Raw genomic sequence first — 21430 nt, 5'->3', positions numbered from 1 at the left:
CCCCTTTATGGTTTCGAGCACATTTGTACACATATAGAAAGTGGCGTACGGGGTTATATTCTTTGGAAAAATACATAAAACTACAAAAAGAAATTGACAAAAGGATGTTGGGGAGCAACGCACTATACAGTAGATTGAGGATTTATGTCTCTGAAGCCCCCCAGCCACTGAAGATGTGAAAAATATGAATCTGTTCTTGTCCACAAAATGACTGTACTGTAATCACAGAAAACAGTCAATATTTTTGGAAAGCTGCAGTGTCAGAATGTGAGGGTTAACAAAGTATCCAATTAATCACGTATAACATAAACAATAAAAATGTGGCTTCTAATAAAGAAGTTGATTGGAGCGGTAATGGTGGTCTCCAGGATCTCAGTCTGACACTCCCCCCTGATCTAAGGGAATAGCAGCACACCGTCCCGTGCGATTCCGCGAACTCGTGCGCGCGCACCGTTTGAATGTGCCCAGGTTTGGGCGCTCGCTCATAAAGCGCCTCGAGGCTCCACCCCCTTTTCCTCTTTTGTCTCGCGCCTGCCCGCTGCCCGGGTTTCCTGTTGACGCAGGAATATATCTTTTTTTTTTTTTAAGGAAATCGCCACAAAGGTAAATCTAAACCCACCTCTTCCTCCCCTTTCCGCGCCCCCTCCATGTGCCCGCCCACAGTTCGCAGTGTCAATTACCAGGAGACGAGGGGTTTGTTACTACGAGCGCGAAGCTTTCGTATTCGGCACCTTTCGGCGTTCCTCGACTCGACCTGTCGCTCGGAGTTCGTGTGGTTGCCTCTCGAAGGGCTCCGCCCGGCTGCGTCTTTATGAGGACGTTACTGACTTTTTTTTTTTAACCGTGAGCGCAGGTTGTCACTTGGGATTTACAGTGTGCGGCTTCATTTCTGACTGAAAGTCACCCCAGAATTGATGGCTGAAGCTTGGCTGGAAGAAGAAGAGGAGGAGCTGCGGGAGCTCAGGGATTCCGGGAACAGGCGTCACAGAAGGGGACACTTGAACCCCGCGCCAGGTAAGTTCATAAACACAGCCAAGGTTTCCGATCGGCGGTGGGAAGGTGTTGTATGTTTTGTTGTATCATTTTTGACTTATTACCGTAATTCAAAGAGCAAGCAAAACCCATAAAGTCACTTTAGTAGAAATAAACAGAAAGGCAGGTGAAACAGAAGATCCTCTTGGCGTCCGCAACAGTGGATTCGCCCCACACTGAGAGCCAAGTGTCGGGCTGCCTCGAGGAAAAGCGTGCGGCGTACCAATACAAACGGAATGACTACAGGGAGCTCGGGCTTCGTCCAGTTCCTCTTTGTGGTCTCCATCTCTGCGCTCTCCGTGACCCGCGATTGTTTTTATTGCTGTTTTCTGTAGATTGTCATAAATCCATAAGGCGTATAGTTATAGTTTAGCGTTAGAGGAATGCAGTGACTCCTTTCAGTGTTAACCTTACAATATTGACAGATTCATCAGACTCGTATTTAAGTTTCAGAATGTTAACTAAGAAGATATCCTAATAATCTGCAGCGGCACCTCACTATAACAATAAAATGTTATTGAATCCAGATATTTATTTCTTTAAAGTACTGGGTCTTCCTAGCCAATACAGGAGTTGTGATTTAAACTGGGAGCTCTTCAATGTGTGACTTTATAAGTGGTGCAGAAATGTTTCGTAATGATTTTTTTTTTTAAGTAGTAACACAGTGATGTGGTTTCAGCTCAAATCTCTGCCTGTTCCACAAGTTGGAAAAGATGCTGAAAGATGAACCGTCGCCCCAGTCTGAGGTCAAGAGCGCTCTGGAGCAGGTTTTCATCCAGGATGTCTCTGTACATTGCTGCAGTCATCTTTCCCTTTATCCTGACTAGTCTCCCAGTTCCTGCCGCTGAAAAACATCCCCACATCATGATGCTGCCACCACCATGCTTCACTGTAGGGATGGTATTGGCCTGGTGATGAGCGGTGCTTGGTTTCCTCCAAACGTGACGCCTGGCATTCACACTAAAGAGTTCAATCTTTGTCTCATCAGACCAGAGAATTTTGTTTCTCATGGTCTGAGAGTCCTTCAGGTACCTTTTGGAAAACTCCAGGCAGGCTCACATGTGCCTTTTACTAAAGAGTGGCTTCCGTCTGGCCACTCTACCGTACAGGCCTGATTGGTGGATTGCTGCAGAGATGGTTGTCCTTCTGGAAGGTTCTCCTCTCTCCACAGAGGACCTCTGGAGCTCTGACAGAGTGACCATCAGGTTCTTGGTCACCTCCCTGACTAAGGCCCTTCTCCCCCGATCGCTCAGTTTAGATGGCCGGACAGCTCTAGGAAGAGTCCTGGTGGGTTCAAACTTCTTCCACTTACGGATGATGGAGGCCACTGTGCTCATTGGGACCTTCAAAGCTGCAGACATTTTTCTGTAACCTTCCCCAGATTTGTGCCTCGAGACAATCCTGTCTCGGAGGTCTACAGACAATTCCTTTGACTTCATGCTTGGTTTGTGCTCTGACATGAACTGTCAACTGTGGGACCTTCTATAGACAGGTGTGTGCCTTTCCAAATCAGGTCCAATCAACTGAATTTACCACAGGTGGACTCCAATGAAGCTGCAGAAACATCTCAAGGACGATCAGGGGAAACAGGATGCACCTGAGCTCAATTTGGAGCTTCATGGCAAAGACTTTGAATACTTATGGACATGTGCTTTCTCAGTTTTTTTATTTTTAATAAATTTGCAGAAATGTCAAACTTTTTTCATGTTGTCATTATGGGGTGTTGTGTGTAGAATTCTGAGGAAAAAAATGAATTTAATCCATTTTGGAATAAGGCTGTAATATAACAAAGTGTGGAAAAAGTGATGCGCTGTGAATACTTTCCAGATGCACTGTAATTATTGCACCAGTACACTCACTACACATTAGCTGTTTGGGGGTGAGAGGTAGTTAGCCAATTATAGATGGATGATGAGTAGGGGGCTAGAATGGACTAAGCCGTGATGGGCAATTTAGCCAGGACATTGGGAAACACCCTATTCTTTTCAAAAGATGTCCAGGGGACATTTAATGACCACAGAGAGTCAGAACTTCGGTTTTACATCTCATCTGAAGGACGATGACGCATTTACAGCATAGTGTCCCCATCACTGCACTGTGGCATTGTGATCCACACACGGACTACAGAGTAAGAGCCCCCTGATGACCTCACTATCACCTCTTACAGCAGCAACCCTAACTTTTCTTAGATGGTCTACCATCCAAGTACCATTCGGGCCCAAACATTCTTTGCTTCAGGTGAATGATGTGTTCTGAAGTGCAGGTTGTATGGCTTCATAAGCGCTAAAGCTAGTCATTCCAAACCACCCATGTGGAAGTTGTAGGTTCTCCTTTTTGCTCTCATTTTCTGCACACACTAATGTGTCATGTCATTTTCTATCTCAGATTGTGAAGAAACTGAAGATGTCATATAAATGTGTCTCAGTTACTGTCTTGAGAGAAGAGGGTGAATTGGGAAGGAAACATGAATAGAAAAATAAGGGGGGGAAGGCCCAGATGGGATGCTGCATAAGAGGAGATGGACATCAGAGTGTAGTGTGAGAAAGAAACACCTTGCAGGTCCTCAGTTGGCTTCTTCTTTAAATACATGCAAAATATCAGTGTCATCTGCTACAGAGAAAGGATGAGTCGAGGATGCTGGCCTTGAAGGCAGAGTTTCAAAGAAAAAGCCAAATGTAAAACTGACAAATAAAAAGAAAAGGTTCAATGGGCAAAAGAACGCAGACAATGGACAGAAGATGACTGGAAAAGTGTAAATGAATTAATCCAGACCAAGGTCACCGTGGAGCATAGAGTCTACAGCACAGGATGCAAGACAGGAAAAAATCCTGCACAGGGTGACAGTCCATTGCAGAACGAATACACACACACAGCGTTGCCAATTCAATTAACCTGCATGTCTTTGGGCAATGGGAGAAAACCCACACAGACACAGTGAGCGCATATAAACTCCATGAATGGAGCACCCTGGTCTCATTACTGCAAGACAGAAGCGCTACAACTAGGCCCCCATGCTGCCCCAATTTAATGTGTAATGCATTTTATTACTATAAATGGTTGTGATGCGCTATCTGTTGGAATGACAAATAAAATGCATTTTATTACTAAACTAGCAAAATACCCGCGCTTCGCAGCGGAGAAGTAGTGTGTTAAAGAAGTTATGAAAAAAAAGAGGAAACATTTTAAAAATAATGTAACATGATTGTCAATGTAATTGTTTTGTGACTGTTATGAGTGTTGCTGTCATCAAGGATTTGATTATCATTATTTCTTTGAATCAGGTTCGTATTTGGAGGATGTGTTGTGTTCAAGTTATATTCCGTGTTTGTCAGCCGTTGTAAAGATAACAGGTTTCATTCATCGAAGTGTTCACTACCCAAATCGCTACTCGTGAATCTAAGATGTTTAACAGGCATTCCTGGTATTAGGTTGTGGATTTGCCTGCAGATATTTAGCGGCAACGTGTCTATGAACTTAATTTAAACTTAAGCTTTACACCTTACTTTCCTATTGATATGTCTACAAAGGGTTGTTCCTTTCTTACTGCATCAATAAACGGCTCGTCTTCCTTTTTATCCGAGACATCACACACTGCCTGCACGGGTTTACCTTTCCCAGTCCTGCAAACTTTAGCAAAGTGGTTCAATTTACTACATTTTTTACACCGTCTTCCTTTAGCTGGACATTGACTTTTTCCACCGTGTGCTTTGTTTCGCAGTAGCTGCACTTATGAATATGCTTGTATGCGTCACTCGCTTCATATTCTTTTGCTGCCTTCTCAATTGTGTAATGCGTTTTTTGTTCAGCGCTCTTTGGAGCTCTTGCTTGTTCTCTGCGTACTGCGTTCACAGTCAGTTCACGTGAGCCGCTCGGAGTACATGCATCAAAGGTTCTCAGCTGTGCTTGTGCTCTCTCGTGCGATCTTGCGATGTCCACGGCTTTATTTAATGTTAGCTCAGACCCGGCACTTAAAAGTTTCTCTCGCACTTTTGCTGAGTTTGTGCCAAACACTAGTCTATCCCTGACTATCTCATCTTCGTTTGCATAAGCACAGTCCTTCACCAGCAATTTTAACTCCGTTACAAAGTGATCAAAAGTCTTGTTTATACCCTACATCTTCTCATTAAGCTTGTATCTCGCAAATATCATATTCTTCTTAGGCATGACAAACGGCTCAAAACGGTTAATAAGTTTTCAGTACCTTGGCTTCCTCCTGGGTGAGAGTCCAAGTGTTAAAAATGTCTTCCTTTTTCCTCAGTCCACAGGAGCAGGTAGCTGCATTTCTCACTCTCGTCTTTGCCTTTTAGCTGTCCAGAAAACATCAGCTCCACGTGCTGTTGGAACTTTTTCCATTCTCCCAGCATGTTAAGAGAATCCCAGTCAATTTGTGGCGAGGGAACTCCAAAAAAATCCATGACTGTCCTCTATTATGACACCATGTCTTGTTTTCACAAATTGTGAAAAATGAAATGATGTCAAGACTTTCCTTTAAAGTGTGCAGGGGAACTTTATTTATTACAGCTCTTACATTCACGCCATCCGTGCTCTAAATTAACTTCCATAATAGTAACCTTGAGGTCCCTTTTTTAGGTGCCTAATCCATACCTGATAATAATACATTTTAATGACATATAAATATTACAGTGATCACCTTGATAGACATCTCGCCACCCAAATCGCTACTTGTGAATCTAAGGTGTTTAACAGGCATTCCCGGTATTAACTTTTTGATTTGCCTGCAAATATTTAGCGGCAGCGTGTCTGTTTGATTGCTGCTGACGGACGACCTTATATGGGCAGGCACTCAATTACGTGGGAGGCGTGACGATGAGGGACGCAACTCCGCCTCACACGGTGACTGAGCTGCAGGCTATGGCTGTATATATGTACGTAAGTAGGTTCCAGTTATGACCGTTTCGCGTAGAATTGCAAAATGAAACCTGCCTAACTTTTATAAGTAAGCTGTAAGGAATGAGCCTGCCAAATTTCAGCCTTCTACCTACACGGGAAGTTGGAGAATTAGTGATGAGTCAGTCAGTCAGTCAGTCAGTGAGGACTTTGCCTTTTATTAATATAGATACCTTACAAAATACATTCCAATGCAAACATGAACACCAAGGTCTGTGCTGATTATTTAGAATTTAATCTGTCTTAGACGGGTAGCACAACTCACGTAAGGTAATGTATGTATATTTTGATGTTTCAGAAGTCTTGGGATTTGCCTTCGGTGTTCAGTGGCAAACTTTAGTCCTTCCTGGATGTTATTTCTGGAGAGTTTCCTCCTGTCACACCCCGGATGTACTGTAGATCTAATTTGTACAGCCTTTTTCTAATGCTAGATTCATGCATTTTATCATAACTTGAGGTCCTATGATGAAATTGTTCTTTTTTTCTCATAGCATTTTGTGTTCTGCTCCAGGGCTGAACTTGCCTGGCAGCCTGGCAACCTGGAGAAGCTGGCAGTTGTTTTAAATCAGGAAGAGGCTGGTCTTGCAGACAGTGGAAGGGTTTCTTTCCAATTCTTTGGAGATCTTTTTAAACCCCTTCCCAGACTCCTTCTTTCTGAAGGCCTCACAAAGCTGTTTTGATCATGGCACTGTAGTACACACTTCAAGAAGAAAGAGCAGAAAGAGAGGGTTAACTAAGAGCGGATTTTGACTGAACCAGTCTTCTGATGTTCTAGTTTGCATCTGATCTGGTGGACCTAATTCTAATTCGAGGTTTTGTTTAGTGTAGAGGTATAATTATTTTTTTGCCCCATGAAAAATGTTTTATTTAAATTGTACAATGGAATACAAAATGTTCTATCACCTTTATGTATAGATATTGTTTAAATGAGGATCAAGTCTTGGTATGTCCACATATTAATAGAACTTTATTTGTCCGCAGTGGGAAATATGGATTTTTACAGAACCGCATTATGATCTGAACACACACACCATAATTGCTAAAAAGATTTGGCCGTTACAGTCCCAATGAGACACTAAACAGGAGTATTGCTTTGCCATAAAGGAACCCCAGTTGCATTTCTTGACAAACTTCTACTGAATGATATGTTGGCTGAAAGTCCTCAGTGTTGTTGTGTCAGAGAGAGGATGTGCAGCATTGTTCATCATGTTTTAATTTTCTCCTTTGCTACTACCTCCAGGGGGTCCAGAATGCATCTCATAACTGAGCCTGTCCTTCCAATTAGCTTATTGATTCGGTGGACCTCTCCTGACGTTATGTTTCTTTGCCCAGAACACCACACTGGCCTTCACAGAGTTGTGGAAGATGTGAAAGGTGTCATATCCCACATTAAATGAGTCAAATCTCTTAAGGAAATGGAATCTTATCTGCCCTTTCTTATATAGTTCCTCTGTATTATGAGATCAGTCCAGTTTACCATTAATGGGGACCCCCAATTAGTTGTGGCAATGCACCACCTCCTTGGTTTTGTTGATTTGGAGTTGCAGAAACTTCTTAAAGTTCTCCACCTGTCTGCTCTTGTCTGTCTCATCCCCCTTGTCAATACACTCCATAAGTGCAGAATTTTCAGAAAATGTCTGCAAGTGACATGACCTGCCATGACATGACTATTACGTTTATAGTCGGGAGTGTATAAAGTGAAGAGAGAAGGAGACATGACTGTTCATTGTGGTGCTCCAGTGGTACACTGACTTCAAGTCTCTCAAACTGTTGTCTTCCCGACAGATAGTCCATTATCCAGGACACCATGGACTCATCCACCTGCACATCTCTGAGCTTGATCCCTTAACAGGGATGGCTGGATGGTACTTAGGGCACTGCAGAAACGGACATACCACATGAAGCTATGCATGTTTGGGCCCAGCCAGTACTTGGATTGGAGGCCATGTACGAAAAATCTTGTCCCCTGCTGGCCTCACCAACACCTCTTTCAGCAGCAACCCATTTACCCTGTGGTCTGAATGTCATCCTAATGTCCCAGTGCAGTGGCAGGGATAATGTGCTGTAAAAATGGCGCTGTCCTTCGGATGAGACATAAAACCAAGGCCCTGACTCTCTGTGATCAATAAAGATTCCTGGGCATCCTTCATAAAGAGTAGAGTGTATCCCGATGTCCAGGCTAAATTGCCCTTCCTGGCCCCCTAATCATCCCCTGTCTCTAATTGACTATCTCTCTGTCTCTCATCACCTAATAGTTTATGTGTGGTGAGCACACTGGAGTGTGGTGTGGTGATTAAGGCTCTGGACTTCAAATCCTGAGGTCGTGGGTTCAAATCCCACAACTTTCACTGTGTGACCCCTGAGCAAGTCACTTGACCTGCCTGTCAACCAATTGTATCATAAATGTTGTAAGTCACTTTGGATGAAGGCATCCGCCAAATTAACAAATGTGAATGTAAAAATGGCTGCCGTTGCATCATCCAGGTGGATGCTACACAGTAGTGGTGGTCAAAGTGGCTACCCACTGCCTATTAAAAGCACTTTCAGGAGTGAGAAAAGTGCTATATAAATGTAAAGAATTATTTATAAAAAAAAAAAGCATAATCCTCCCAGTGCTGCCAGCTTTGTCCAGGTGGGAATAAGACTTGTGGAGCAGATAGATAATTGTATGTTCCAATTCAGTCTTTGTTGGAGTTTGTCCCATAGATGACACTGCCCATTTAATTAGTTTGTTAATTCTGTAGGCCTCTCTTGAAGTGATGTTTCTAGACCGGCACATTGGCCATCATAGAGCTGTAGAAGAAGTAGTCTCAACACACGATAAAGGTTTGGGGTATGGAAAATAAAATTAGTGTATTCATGTATTAGCATAAATAAATATAGGAAAATATACTGTATAAGCATTAACCTTAGTGCAAATATTAATGCAAGTTAGACCTGCTAAACAAATCGTTAAACAAAGGCCCATGCCATATTTCTTTTTAAATTACAGCTTAGCTCTAGCTACCAATAAAAACTAGCGAGAGGACACAGGAAGGGAGAATGATGAGATAAAGACAGCTCATGGATGGAAGAAGGGAAAACACCTGTTGGCTCTCAGCCAACCTGAAAATAAGCGAAGCAGAAAGATAAAGATAATTGACAGAAAATAAGAAATATTGGTGGGTCTAATAAAAGTTAATTAGACCAGCTGCAGAAAAAGGAGTCGGGGAGGAAAGCAGTGAACAGGCTGCTTCTAGCGAGGTCAGAATGATAAGAAATGATTATATAAACTGAGTGACAGATAGGGAGCGCTGTCGTCCCCTTGAACCCTCAGACAATGCGTCAGACAACAGATAAAAGTCCAAGAATGAATTTATTATAATAATAAAGTGCACAAAGCACCTCCACTCCACAATACTCCAATACTAATCAATACAATAACAATAACAATAATCCTCCATACCTCCCAGCAGCTCAGTCACCCTTCCTCCCAACTTGGCTCGATCTGCTGGGGTTTCACAGCATCCTTTTATACTTCTTGACCCGGAAGGGTTTCTGTCCCTCAGTCCATGAGACTCTTATCACTTCCAGGTCAGATTAAAACTCTTCTTTTCTTCAGCCCGGAAGTATGTCGGGCTATATGGACGATATAAGTCTCTGAGCCTCCCTGCAGCGTTACCTTGCGGCCCCCATGGTATCCAGCAGGGCTGTGAAGGAAAACTCCAATGTCCATGATGCCCTGCTGGAATTCGGGGCACCTCCATGCTGCCGGAAGGGCTCCATCTAGCGGCGTGAGGGTATTGGCCGGGATGAACAGTCGGCCATATCTCACTTTTGAACTGTTTGGGGCTCAACCTGATTTGGCCGAATTGGGTTGAGTCCGTGTTATTGTTTTATTGCAATAAAGCTAATTACTCAGTTTGCTCATCCTCTTGACTCCTAGAGCCTTCATTCCAGGTGAAAACCTTTTGGTGCGTCAGAGGCAGCCACCCGTATATTGTCCCTGGCTGCAAAAGGGTAAAGACAACAAGAAGAGTGAACTGAAATGATAAGCAAAATGATAGTGGCTTCATAAGCCAAGAAGCGGAATGATGTATTTAGTCTGGAACTGGAAGTGGCGTCAGTCTGGGCGCCGGAACCGGAAGTGATGTTAAATCAGGCAGGTTTTCTCATATTTGGCCTGCAGAGGTAACAGAGACAGGTTTAATGTACCCCCCCACCCCCTGGCTTGGCGGGTAAATACCTCCACTCGGTCCTCTCAGCTCCTTCCTAGTCGCTCGTGTGTGACACGTCTTTAATGGAGCACAGTCTATTGAGGAAAAAAAGAGGCTGCTCTGCCCTTTCTTTTCTAGTTCCTCTGTGTGGCGACACCAGCCCAGCCTGTCACTGATGTGGACCCTCAAGTACGTTAGCAATGCATCACCTCTAACTCCACTACCAGAAAAGTGACTGGGTGTAGAGGCTTCTTGGTGCGGTGAAAGTCAACAACTAGTCCATAACCATATGGTTTAAAAAAAGGAAAAAAAAAAATTCATGGGGTGTACCTAATTTTTCACATGACTGTACATAACACAGGCCGCTCTACAAAAAGTGAAACAAGATCATTAAAAAACTCTGTCAACCTGCACAGTCACTTTTAATCCTCCTCTGTTCAGGACCTTTTAGCTCCACTTGCTCCACGAGTTTTTATCCTTGCATTTACATACGGATAACTGAACGTTGGACCTTATGTGTTTTTTCAGCATTTCATTCATTATCTGTTGCTTGTGCTGTACTACTGCCCTTGGTTTGTGGAAGATACGGACGTAAGAATGTAATTGTTTTGTGTACATGTGACAAACGTAAATATAATAAGTCATCTGAAATGTCACCACACCCAGACAATCCTACCTCAGAGCTAAAAGGGGGAAGAACCTGTGCTGTCTGCACCGCAGCCTGCTGCTCTTTGTTAGTTAAACTGCGTGGAACGTGGCCTGGACACAGACAGACGGACATTGTTTTGTCACCCAACACACACATTTATTATGCACAATATTTACAAGTTAGTCCGTTTACAAACCCAGTGCCTCGACAAAATCCAGGCCTCGCAGTCCTCTCCACTCCTCTCTCTCCAGACTCCAGTCCACTTCCACCCGACTCCAGCCATCGAATGAAGGGAGGCAGCCCCTTTTATACAAGCCCAGATGGGCTCCAGCTGCTCGCGGAAGTGCCGGCTGCGCACCTGGAAGCCCTCCGGGTGTCCCCAGTCATTTTTCCCCCCCAGCACTTCCTGGTGTGGCGGAAGTGCTGAGGTCCAGGGCTCTTCAGGCACCGGGGTGCCCCCCAGCGGTGACCACGGGCCCCTACAGGGTTAAGCTTCCAAACTCTGCACCCGTGGACCCCAGTGCAACCAGGGCGGTCGCCCCCTCGTGGTCTGGATAAGGTGCAAGTCCTCCTCCGGTCCTCCTGGGCGTCCCGGCTGGGTACCACCCCCAGCCGTCCGCCACAACTGTTATTTAAGAAAATCAATACATTTAATTGAGTCTGCAAAAGCTAATACTCTGATATTCATATCTGTGGTATATTTCCATTTAAAACTGGTTAAGATTTAATAGGAGCCAGGGTGAATGTTACTTTAGTTGGATAAATGGATAAGTGCTTTGTCTCCAACCTGAAATTTTGGCTTTTAGCAGAAGCGCAAGAGATAAATAAGTATTATATTATGACCTGTAACGGCGCACTGCACTTGACTTGAGCATTCCTAGTTTTCATACTCTTTTCTCTGTACATTTAGCATTTGTTTGCTCAGAGGGTGATGCGCTTGCTGCTTTCTGAGCAGCTTTTCTTTTCTCCACCCTAGCAGCCCGCTTCTTCTGTTCTTTCGTTGGCATCTTTTCGTGTTAAAACTGATTAAGTCAGTGTTTGTGTTGCAGTTCCTTAGTACGTTTTCTTTCATTTTTCACTTAAGTTGGCACTTAAGTCTTCATTCTGCCTCAAGAATGATGTAAGATATGAAGAGGTAGGGGAAGTGACAGTGAAGGTGGTAGGGAATGAGAACGGCACCCGTACGCATGCGCCACACGGCCATCCTGCTGGCCGCTGCCGAGAGTTGAGTCTACATTACAATAAAATAAAAAGAGGAATAACCTTGAATGTCAATCATCACCCCAAAAGCGGATAGTAGACGTCACGTAGTATATGTATACCAAACTTCAGGTCAATACGTCAAATGGTTTGTGAGCTACAGGTGATTTAAAATCCTGGACAGACAAATGAACAGCCATGGTAGAGTTTTATATATCAAGACAACCAGCAAATCCCCAGTCTGTCAAATATACACCAGAATGACTAAAAAGAAGGAAACATCTGACTTGACTAAAGATGAACAAGAACAGTCACAGTGAGGCATTTTGAAGTTTAATTGTCATAGGTATAAAGGGACCCCAGTAGTGTTTCTTTATAGACTTCTCATTGTCTTAAAATACTCAATGACTGTGTGCCAGAGAGAGCGTGCAGCATTATTCATAATGGCACTCGGTTTTATTTTGCTGCAGTGGCTGAGTCCCTGAATACCATCCCCATGTGACTATAGAAGCAGACTTTTAGAGACATTGCAGCCACTTCTTCAATATCCTGGTGATAACAGGTTACCGTCTATTAATTGGCTTATAGGTAGATCAGACTGTGATCAGATCTGCCCAAAGGTGTCACTGGTTTCCACTTAGAGGCATCTTTAATATTTGAATAGAGCAGGTGCAGTTTGCTGTTTCCTTGTGTTAAACATGACACAAGCTGATGGAAGTTTGCCATTGTTCCTTCCATGGGCACATGGTTGAAGTCAACACATGCTAGTCTTTGGAGTCGGACGTAATTCTCAAACAATAATAGATGTCAGGGGACAACCCGTTAAAACGTTTATAGTGAATAGTGGTAAAGTCCTGTTCCACCTCCCTGACACTTTGATTTTGAATTTTTTTTTTTTTTTTTGCCATTTCTCTGAATGAAAGGCCCACACTTCTAAGGGTAATAATGCTCCACCTCATTTCAGTTAATTGCCATTTTCTTGCCATTATCACTGGAATGTTGTCCAAGTAGTACTTCAGAGGATGTAGTAGCACAGTCTGGTGAACTCTACTTTAAGACAGACAGGGTTTTTTTAAGTAATCAGCAGAAGTTGGGACACCTGGGAAATTGTTTCCTACAATTTGCAAGGTGGGTGGCGCAGTGGGTAGCGCTGCTGCCTTGCAGTTAAGAGACCCGGGTTCGCTCCCTGGGTCCTCCCTGCGTGTAGTTTGCATGTTCTCCCTGTGTCTGTGTTGGTTTCCTCCCACAGTCCAAAGACATGCAGGTTAGGTGCATTGGCGATTCTAAATTGGTCCCTAGTGTGTGCTTGGTGTGTGTGTGTGTGTGTGTACGCCCTGTGGTGGGCTGGCACCCTGCCCAGGGTTTGTTTCCTGCCTTGTGCTCTGTGTTGGCTGTGATTGGCTCCAGCAGACCGCCGTGACCCTGTAGTTTGGATATAGTGGGTTGGATAATGGATGGATGGAATTTGCAAGGCTTCATTTACTTTAATTGCTGTAGAACATCTGTAGGTTGTAACCTATTAGTTGTTCCCTAAAGAAGGCCCATATGTAATAATATGAAATTTCCTTTTTTTCAGTTTTTGCTAACCTAAACTTTAAATTTAAACCTCTGGCAGTTTACTACTTAGCTTTTCACCCTTTTAGGTCATTTATTGCATTGCAACTGCTTACATTTGGAGAAACCCTGGAAAATCTGAGGTGTTCTATAATGTTTGACAACAACATGCAGCAATCTTACCTGTCTCCAGCACCATAGTTATTGAGTAGACCTACCTTACCTTGAAGCCTCTGTCTTCCTTACATCAAAAATTTGTCAAAACCCAGCAGCAGTAAGTTAATTACCAAATGTTTTAGTGCATTCTGTTACTGTTGCCCCTTTAATCATTTTATTTCTGTGGAGTCAGTATCTTGATTTTGAAATTTTACACATTTTGGGCATACCTGAATAAGATGTGCTTACTTTTCTTCAGGGCTGTGGAGTCGGAGACAATTTTGGGTGCCTGGAGTCGGGGTCAGACTTGGCAAAAATGTACCGACTCCTAATAAATTTAAATTGTAATGGAAAAAAAAAAATACAGCAAGTTCAAATGTCCCATTTCACAAACATTAGTTATAATTAAGTACTTCTTTGATGTTAGAATAATGCCCAGTGCATAGCTGTGTTACTACTAGTGTGAAGTTCAGCTGAGCTATTATACAACCTGACATTCACATATTGTAATCTGGATTAATGTACATTACAAAATGTGTTTTCATTTTTTTCAGATATAATGTGTTTAACAAGTTCATTTCAGTGTAAACAAGTGTAATGATGTAGGTGGAGATGTGTATTATGGCCTGATGTGTGTTCAGGGGTTCTTGTCTTTTGTTTAAACTGGCCAATACGGTAGAGAGTCCGCTTCCTAGCCAGTAGTTCTGTGGTTAAATGACGTGTATGTTGCCTGCCTTCAATCAACATGGAAAATACATTAGCATATTAAATACAGGGGAGTCGGAGTCAGAAGTACTGGAAACTAAGGAGTCAGAGTCGAAGGATTTATCTACCGACTCCACAGCTCTGCTTTTCGTAGCAGTGCGTGTCTGTGAGTGTGTTTTCATGCACACACATAACCAGTTAAGGCACGGGTGTCGAAACCCCAGCTTGGAGGGCCGCAGTGGCTGCAGGTTTTCATTCTAACCCTTTTCTTAATCAGTGATCAATTTTTCACTGCTAATTCACTTCTTTTCCCTTCGTTTTGATAGCCCTGTTTTTAAAGATTCAGTGCTCTGAAATGATTCTTTTCATCTTTAAATGGTAGCCAAACAGTAATGAGACATGAAATGAGCCGACAGATGACCAGGTGAATTGAGGCGTCAAACTCCAACCGCATTTTTTTTTTTTTAATGAGAAGCCGATTCTTGCTCTTAAAGTCATTATTTAATTCCATGGCTTGTTACTGCTCTCATTCTGACATAGCAGACATTTACAAAACTGTTCATTTTTTTCTTTCTTCTAATAACACCATCAAAATGTTTTGGTGACCTGAACAGATCAGCCTTACTGAGACCTCCACCTTTATTTATTTTTAGATATTGTGTGAAGGGCACACGTGAGCTGGTCGTGTAGTGGCTTGTTTTGTGTCTCATTATTGTTTGGCTGCTAATTAAGGAAAAAGAAACATCTACGGGGCCTGAGTCAAGAGAATTAAAACTAAGGCAAAAGAAATTAATTAGCTGCCAAAACTGGTCACTAATGAAGAAGATGGTTAGAATGAAAACCTGCAGCTACCGCAGCCCTCCAGGACCAGAGTTTGACACCCCTAAGTTAAGGCAAGAACCTGGTTTCTTAAAAATCCACGTTTACATAGGCAAGTAATATTCTGGTGTTCTCCTTTGGCAAAATGCTTCAACATCATTAAGCTGCACAAAAAGACGCCAATATGAATCCCAACAACAGCATGACGCCTGTGATAATTTTCTCGTGTTTTATAAACATTATTAGTCAAATTAACGCTTTGTTCATAAGTCTCTGTTGATAGATTGCATGCAGCACACTATTTTCACCCTGTACAGGACTGGCATATTGGTATGTGTGCTTCTTGCCTCGCACCCAGTGCTGCTCGGATAATAAAAATGCTGGTATTTTTACTTCAGTAAGATAAGTCTTGTGTTAGGTTGCTCATTACTTTAAAAAGTAATCGGACTATGCAATGCACACTACTTTTAATGTACTCTGCTACCGCTCTCGATAGTGTTTTGTGGAGTGTGGAGGCAGTAAGAAAGGAACAGGAGAACCAAAGCAAGTTTTACTGCAATCATCCAAAAACAGAACAAAAACGAGCATGCAGTGGCACAACTGAAAATGGGCGTAAGAACTGGCTTTTTAGCTTTAATGACTTTTCTAAATAATCGCCTTTCTCAAATGGGTCTGCTTCTGGAAACTCTAGCATTTGGGATGAAGTTCCGTTAACTGAGACACCATCCTCCATGAACCCTCTGCTTTATACCATCCCGACCTTAAGGGGTGTGGCTTACTTGAGTGGGGGCGGGGCAGAGTTTTCCTCCATGGGCAGTGTCTCTGAGCTAGAAAAAAGAAGATACGGTTAGTTTTGGTGCCCCCCTCTTGTCCCGACAGGTTATTGCATACCTTGTCTGAGCCTGAAAGGTGATCGATCCTCAGGTGCCCATGCATGACACACTGTACGTTTTTCAAGAAAAATGTATCAATTTCTGAAATATTGATATGTATTATTTCAGCCAGGAGAAGGAATAATGCAATTGCGTGAACATTGGCCTCTGAACGTGTAATTTTGTGTTTGCGAACCTGATACATGCGCAGCCTGACAGAGTGCAATGGACATGTGTCGACTACAAAATCCTTAACGGTAACCCAGTTAAAGGATGTTTGGTGTTTTTAAAGTTCAAGTTATTTCTTCACAAACATGCTACATATGTGTTTGCCACATGAAATTGTATTTTAAAGCTAATTGCTTTAGGTCAATTTCAACGATTGCTTTACATTGTAGTCTGTGGGACATGGAGTAAGAGCTTAAAAATGTAATATGCTATTTTTTGAAGCCAAGACTACTGTTGAGTATTGATCTACGTCTTGCGATTACACACACATTATAAAATAGTGTATATGTGTCTTTTTTTGAACAAAAAAAACAACAATATTGTAAGTTTCAGCCATTTTAAAAGAAGACCAGCTGTGCGCCATTGTAGTTCAGCACTTGGGACCCGTTTATACTTCACACTCAGAATGCGTACGCGCACACATCATGCCTGCCACGCATTCCCAGCGTTCATTTGACGCATCCTCTGAGCAGGTCGTCAGAAATTAACGTGACGCATGCGCAAGTTGCAGTACCAGTAAAAAGTTGGGGGGCACAGTGTGATAAAAGTTGGAATGTGACGTCAGAGTCTCTGTTAACTATCTACATGTGACAAAAAGCCTCTATGCGGATCCTACGGGATTGGTGTGCGCGCTTCGTGTTTGATGAATGGTTCAATGTGGTGAAGCAAAATGCCGACATACAGATGCATTCACAGTGCTTTTATATTCAAGCGTAGCATATTCCCAATCGTAATGACACAATACATTTTAAAAGTCTCACATGCCATCTTTTGTGCCGTCTTTTTTTTTTTTTCTGTGTCTTCCTCCTGACCTGACAGCAGCTGCAAGCAGCAATAGATCATCACACAGAACACATTACTTGTATGATATATTGAACTCTCTGCACATTTAGAATCTTTAGATTTCGATAGATAGATACTTTATTAATCCCAAGGGGAAATTCATATAATCCAGCAGCATCAATACAAAAAACAGAAAAACAATATTAAATTAAAGAGTAATAAAAATGCATGTAAAAACAGACAATAACTTTGAGTAATGTTAGCATTTACTCCCCCGGGTGGAATTGAAGAGTCGCATAGTGTAGGGGAGGAACGATCTCCTCAGTCTGTCAGTGGAGCAGGACGGTGACAAAAGTCTGTCGCTGAAGCTGCTTCTCTGCCTGGAGATGACACTGTTCAGTGGATGCAGTGGATTCTTCATGATTGACAGGAGTTTGCTTAGTGCCCGTCGCTCTTCTACAGATATCAAACTGTCCAACCTTACTCCTACAATAGAGCTTGCCTTCCTCACCAGTTTGTCCAGGCGTGAGGCGTCTTTCATCTTTATGCTGCCACCCCAGCACACCACCGCGTAGAAGAGGGCACGGAGTTAAAATTGCTGTAGCAAGAAACTTTTAAGTGCCGGGTCTTAGCTAACATTAAATAAAGCCGTTGACATCGCGAGATCACACGAGCACAGTTGAGAAGCTTCGATGCATGCACTCCGAGCGGCTCACGTCAACTGACTTTGCAGGACTGGAAAAGATTAAATTAAGTTCATACACACGCTACCGCTAAATTATTCACAGGCAATTTCCACAACTTAATACCGGGAATGCCTGTTGAACAGCTTATTACATTGACAATCGTGTTCCGACATTGCAAGGTTCGTCATCGGACTGGATTGTCCTGCAGTTTACTCCTCATATATCCATCCCCATATCTGAGTATACGAGAAAGTCTAGGGGAGACCACTCTCGATTATTATTTATTTATTTATTTTTTTTTCAAATCGGTGCGGTTCTTCCAATTCATTCCACATACAACAATAAAATATTGGTCTGCAATATTTTACTGGTTAGTCACAGCTTTATGATAAGAATTTTAATATACTGGACACACTAAAATTTGAAGCCATTATGGGGCCTGTTGGATTTTTATGGCATTACAGTAATCCCTCGCTATATCGCGCTTCGACTTTCGCGGCTTCACTCTATCGCGGATTTTAAATGTAAGCACATCTAAATATATATCACGGATTTTTCGCTGGTTCGCCGCTTTCTGCGGACAATGGGTCTTTTAATTTAGGTTACATGCTTCCTCAGTTTGATTGCCCAGTTGATTTCATACAAGGGACGCTATTGGCGGATGGCGCTTGTTTTGTTTGCTTCTCTCTGTCTCTCTCTGCCTGACGGAGGGGGTGTGAGCAGAGGGGGCTGTTTACACAGTGGCTGTTTGCCTAGAAGATAGGACGCTTCTCTACAAAATGCTGCTTTATCCCGGTGTTTCTGTATACTTAAAAGTATGTATTGATTTTTTGATTGTTTGCTTTTCTTAGCGAGCGCTCTCTCTGACATTCTCTGCTCTTCACGGTGCTCCTTTGAAGATAAGATATGTTTGCATCCTTTTAATTGTGAGAAAGAACTGCCATCTGTCTTGTAATGAAGCACAGTTTAAACGTTTGATTAAAGGGTGTTATTTCATGTCTAGAGGGCTCTAATAATGTTAACAGTGTGGGAGAGTTTATAAGGGCTTAAAATATATAAAAATAACCATACAAACATATGGTTTCTACTTCGCGGAAATTCATTTATCGCGGCAGAGTCTGGAACAGATTAACCGCGATAAACGAGGGTTGACTGTACATGCTGTTCCCTCTCGTTTCATTCCCTGGAACTGACTCTGTGGAGCAACGGGTTTTTTGTTAATTTTTGTATTTATTTTTTTCTTTGCATGCATTCAAGTTGTGAGCGGCACCAGACTACCATATTTTAATACAGTTGTACTTTTCCCACACATGTGGAGTTCAGAATGTGCTACTCTTACAAGTAATGAATGCTCAGAAGTGTCAGGGTGGCCAGATGGTCTGGGTCAGCAGATCAGGCTAAAAGAAGGAGGACTTCAAGGCACAGTGTGCAGACAAATGGAAAACTGGCTCAGTCACAGAATTGGAAAGGTTTACACTGTTAAGAATATTCTTGTCATATAACCTTTTTTCCAAAACAATTGCAACAGGATGTAAAATGCAAATAAAAACAATGCAATGATTAATTGATGCTCTATCACCCATGTTTAATTGAAAGCTGTTCAAAGACCAGATATGAGACGTTAACATATTGTTTGTTTATTTATTTATTTTTGGGAAAGCGTACGCTCATTTTAAATGTGATGCCTGAACACATTCTTTTAAATGTTGGGACTGGAGTGTGTTTGCTAGGGTTGCATGATATACTGGTACTGGAAAAGTACAGGAAAACCCATAATTCAAAGCAACTTGGGATTTTCGGTCCCAGAAGTTAGCATCAGTTTTCCTGTCAACACCTCAACGCTCAATAGTTCATACATAGAAAAACGTCAGTTCTGTAGACTTAATGAAATAAAACCACAGGCTTTGATGCGATCGGGACTTCATGTAGACCAACCTGCTTATTGTTTTGTTGCAGTCAGGATTTCATTGGCCCCCACTATTATTGCATTCGCTGAGAAATGTTGCTTCAAAGCAGTCGGGACTTGACAGGGGGGTCTTATTATTTAGACATGATTGGGACCTGACAGGGGACTTTATTGTTTAGGGGGATCGGGACTTGATGACCCCCACCCGCTTTATTTCTTTCATGTGATTGGGACTTCACGAGAGACCCCTCACATTGACACAATTGGAACTTCACAGGGCACCTTATTGTTTAGACACGATCGGGACTTGATGGGTGACTTTATTGTTTAGGTGGGATCGGGACTTGATGGTGCCCCTCCCCAACTTATTGCTTTAATGTGAATCGAACTTCATGGGGGACCCTCTCACTTTGACACAATCAGAACTTCACTGGGAAATCTGAACCCCCATTGCTTCAATGATTGCAAAATTTACACTGTCAAAAGTAAAGTGGTGTGTAGTGTGCCTGGGGTTCAGTAGCAAGGCAGGGTGTTTGGAGTTCTCAGTTACTTACCTCAGAACTGTTTTGGTACCGGTACTGAGGTCCAAAAGCTGGGATCGATACCAAAGTCAATATTTTAATACCATCATCACCATTGTTTACCACAGTGTTTCATCACCTTTTAATTACATTCAATTAATCATTTGACAACTGAACACCCCAATTATTGTAATGTTGAAAGTGGGATTTTTTTTTTTTTTCTTGCTGATCAATGGTACTGGGTCTCTGTTGGCATATTTTGTGCTTCACAATGCGCCACACATTTTTATTAGGAGATAGGACTGCAGGCAGACACTCTCGGACTGCTAAACCACACTGCTGTAATATGAGCTGAATGTAGCTTGGCATTATCTTGATGAATTAAGCAAGAACGTTACTGAAAAAGAAATGGTCTAGTTGGCAACAAATGTTTCTCTAAAATGCTAAAATTCTCTATACTTCTCTAACCCCAACCCTAATCCTAATCCGTCAGCTTTAATGGTGCCTTCCCAGATATTTACCATGCCTTGGACATATGACAGAAGCTGACTTTTGAACGTGCCATTGGTAACAAAGAATGATGCTTATCCTGTTTGGTCTAGAAAATAAGATGTTAATTTCCCCAAAAACAAGTCGAAAGGTGGATCATCGGACCACAGCACACATTTCTGCTTTACATAAGTCCATTATTAATGAGCTTTAGCCCAAAGAAGTCATAGGCCGTTCTGGAGGCTGATTTTCTCTAGGAGTGCTGTTAACTAGAGTGTTTGGTTTCCTCCACTCTTTTGTCAATTAGCTAGATGTTTTATTAGTCAGGGACTTCAGTCTATGCCTTTGGGTAAAATGTATGAAAAGACCTGTTGAGTTATTTGTTTGTGGTTATATTTGAAAATTGTTTACAATTAAACATCTTGCCATATGAATTGAAAATATGACCAAGACGTGACTAATTTTACTAATGGCCATGCCTTATTTTTTTATATTTTACATGTCACTTGAGAGCCCTATTTTCGGCAGCCATTGCTTCAGTGTCCTAATTGAACAAATTTACAGCTACTGTATTTTGCAAATTGAGTGATGTCCATAAATAAAAACAGAAATTTAGTTAACAACATAGTAAAAAAGGAGCTTTTTTAAATTGATTAATTGACAATAGCACTCTATTAGTCTTATATTGGGACAAAATAACTCTGACTGTACTAGCAGCCTATCTAT

At 42.3% G+C, this 21430-nt stretch overlaps 1 protein-coding gene across 3 annotated transcripts in view; it reads left to right on the top strand.

The window, feature by feature from the left end:
- The first annotated feature begins 695 nt into the window (after positions 1 to 695).
- The window catches only part of sh3d19 (SH3 domain containing 19), a 223153-nt gene continuing 202418 nt past the window's right edge, over positions 696 to 21430 (top strand). For 2 of the 3 annotated variants that reach the window (XM_039750249.1, XM_039750250.1), the window contains exon 1: positions 696 to 1014. In XM_039750249.1, the coding sequence (XP_039606183.1) occupies positions 915 to 1014 (100 nt within the window). In that variant the 5' untranslated portion in view covers positions 696 to 914. The remainder of the gene's footprint in view (positions 1015 to 21430) is intronic. The other variant, XM_039750248.1, reaches the window with a different exon arrangement.

Source organism: Polypterus senegalus, chromosome 4, assembly GCF_016835505.1.
Source record: "Polypterus senegalus isolate Bchr_013 chromosome 4, ASM1683550v1, whole genome shotgun sequence".
NCBI classification, from domain to species: Eukaryota; Metazoa; Chordata; class Cladistia; order Polypteriformes; family Polypteridae; genus Polypterus; species Polypterus senegalus.
This window is presented reverse-complemented; position numbering and strand designations above follow the sequence as displayed.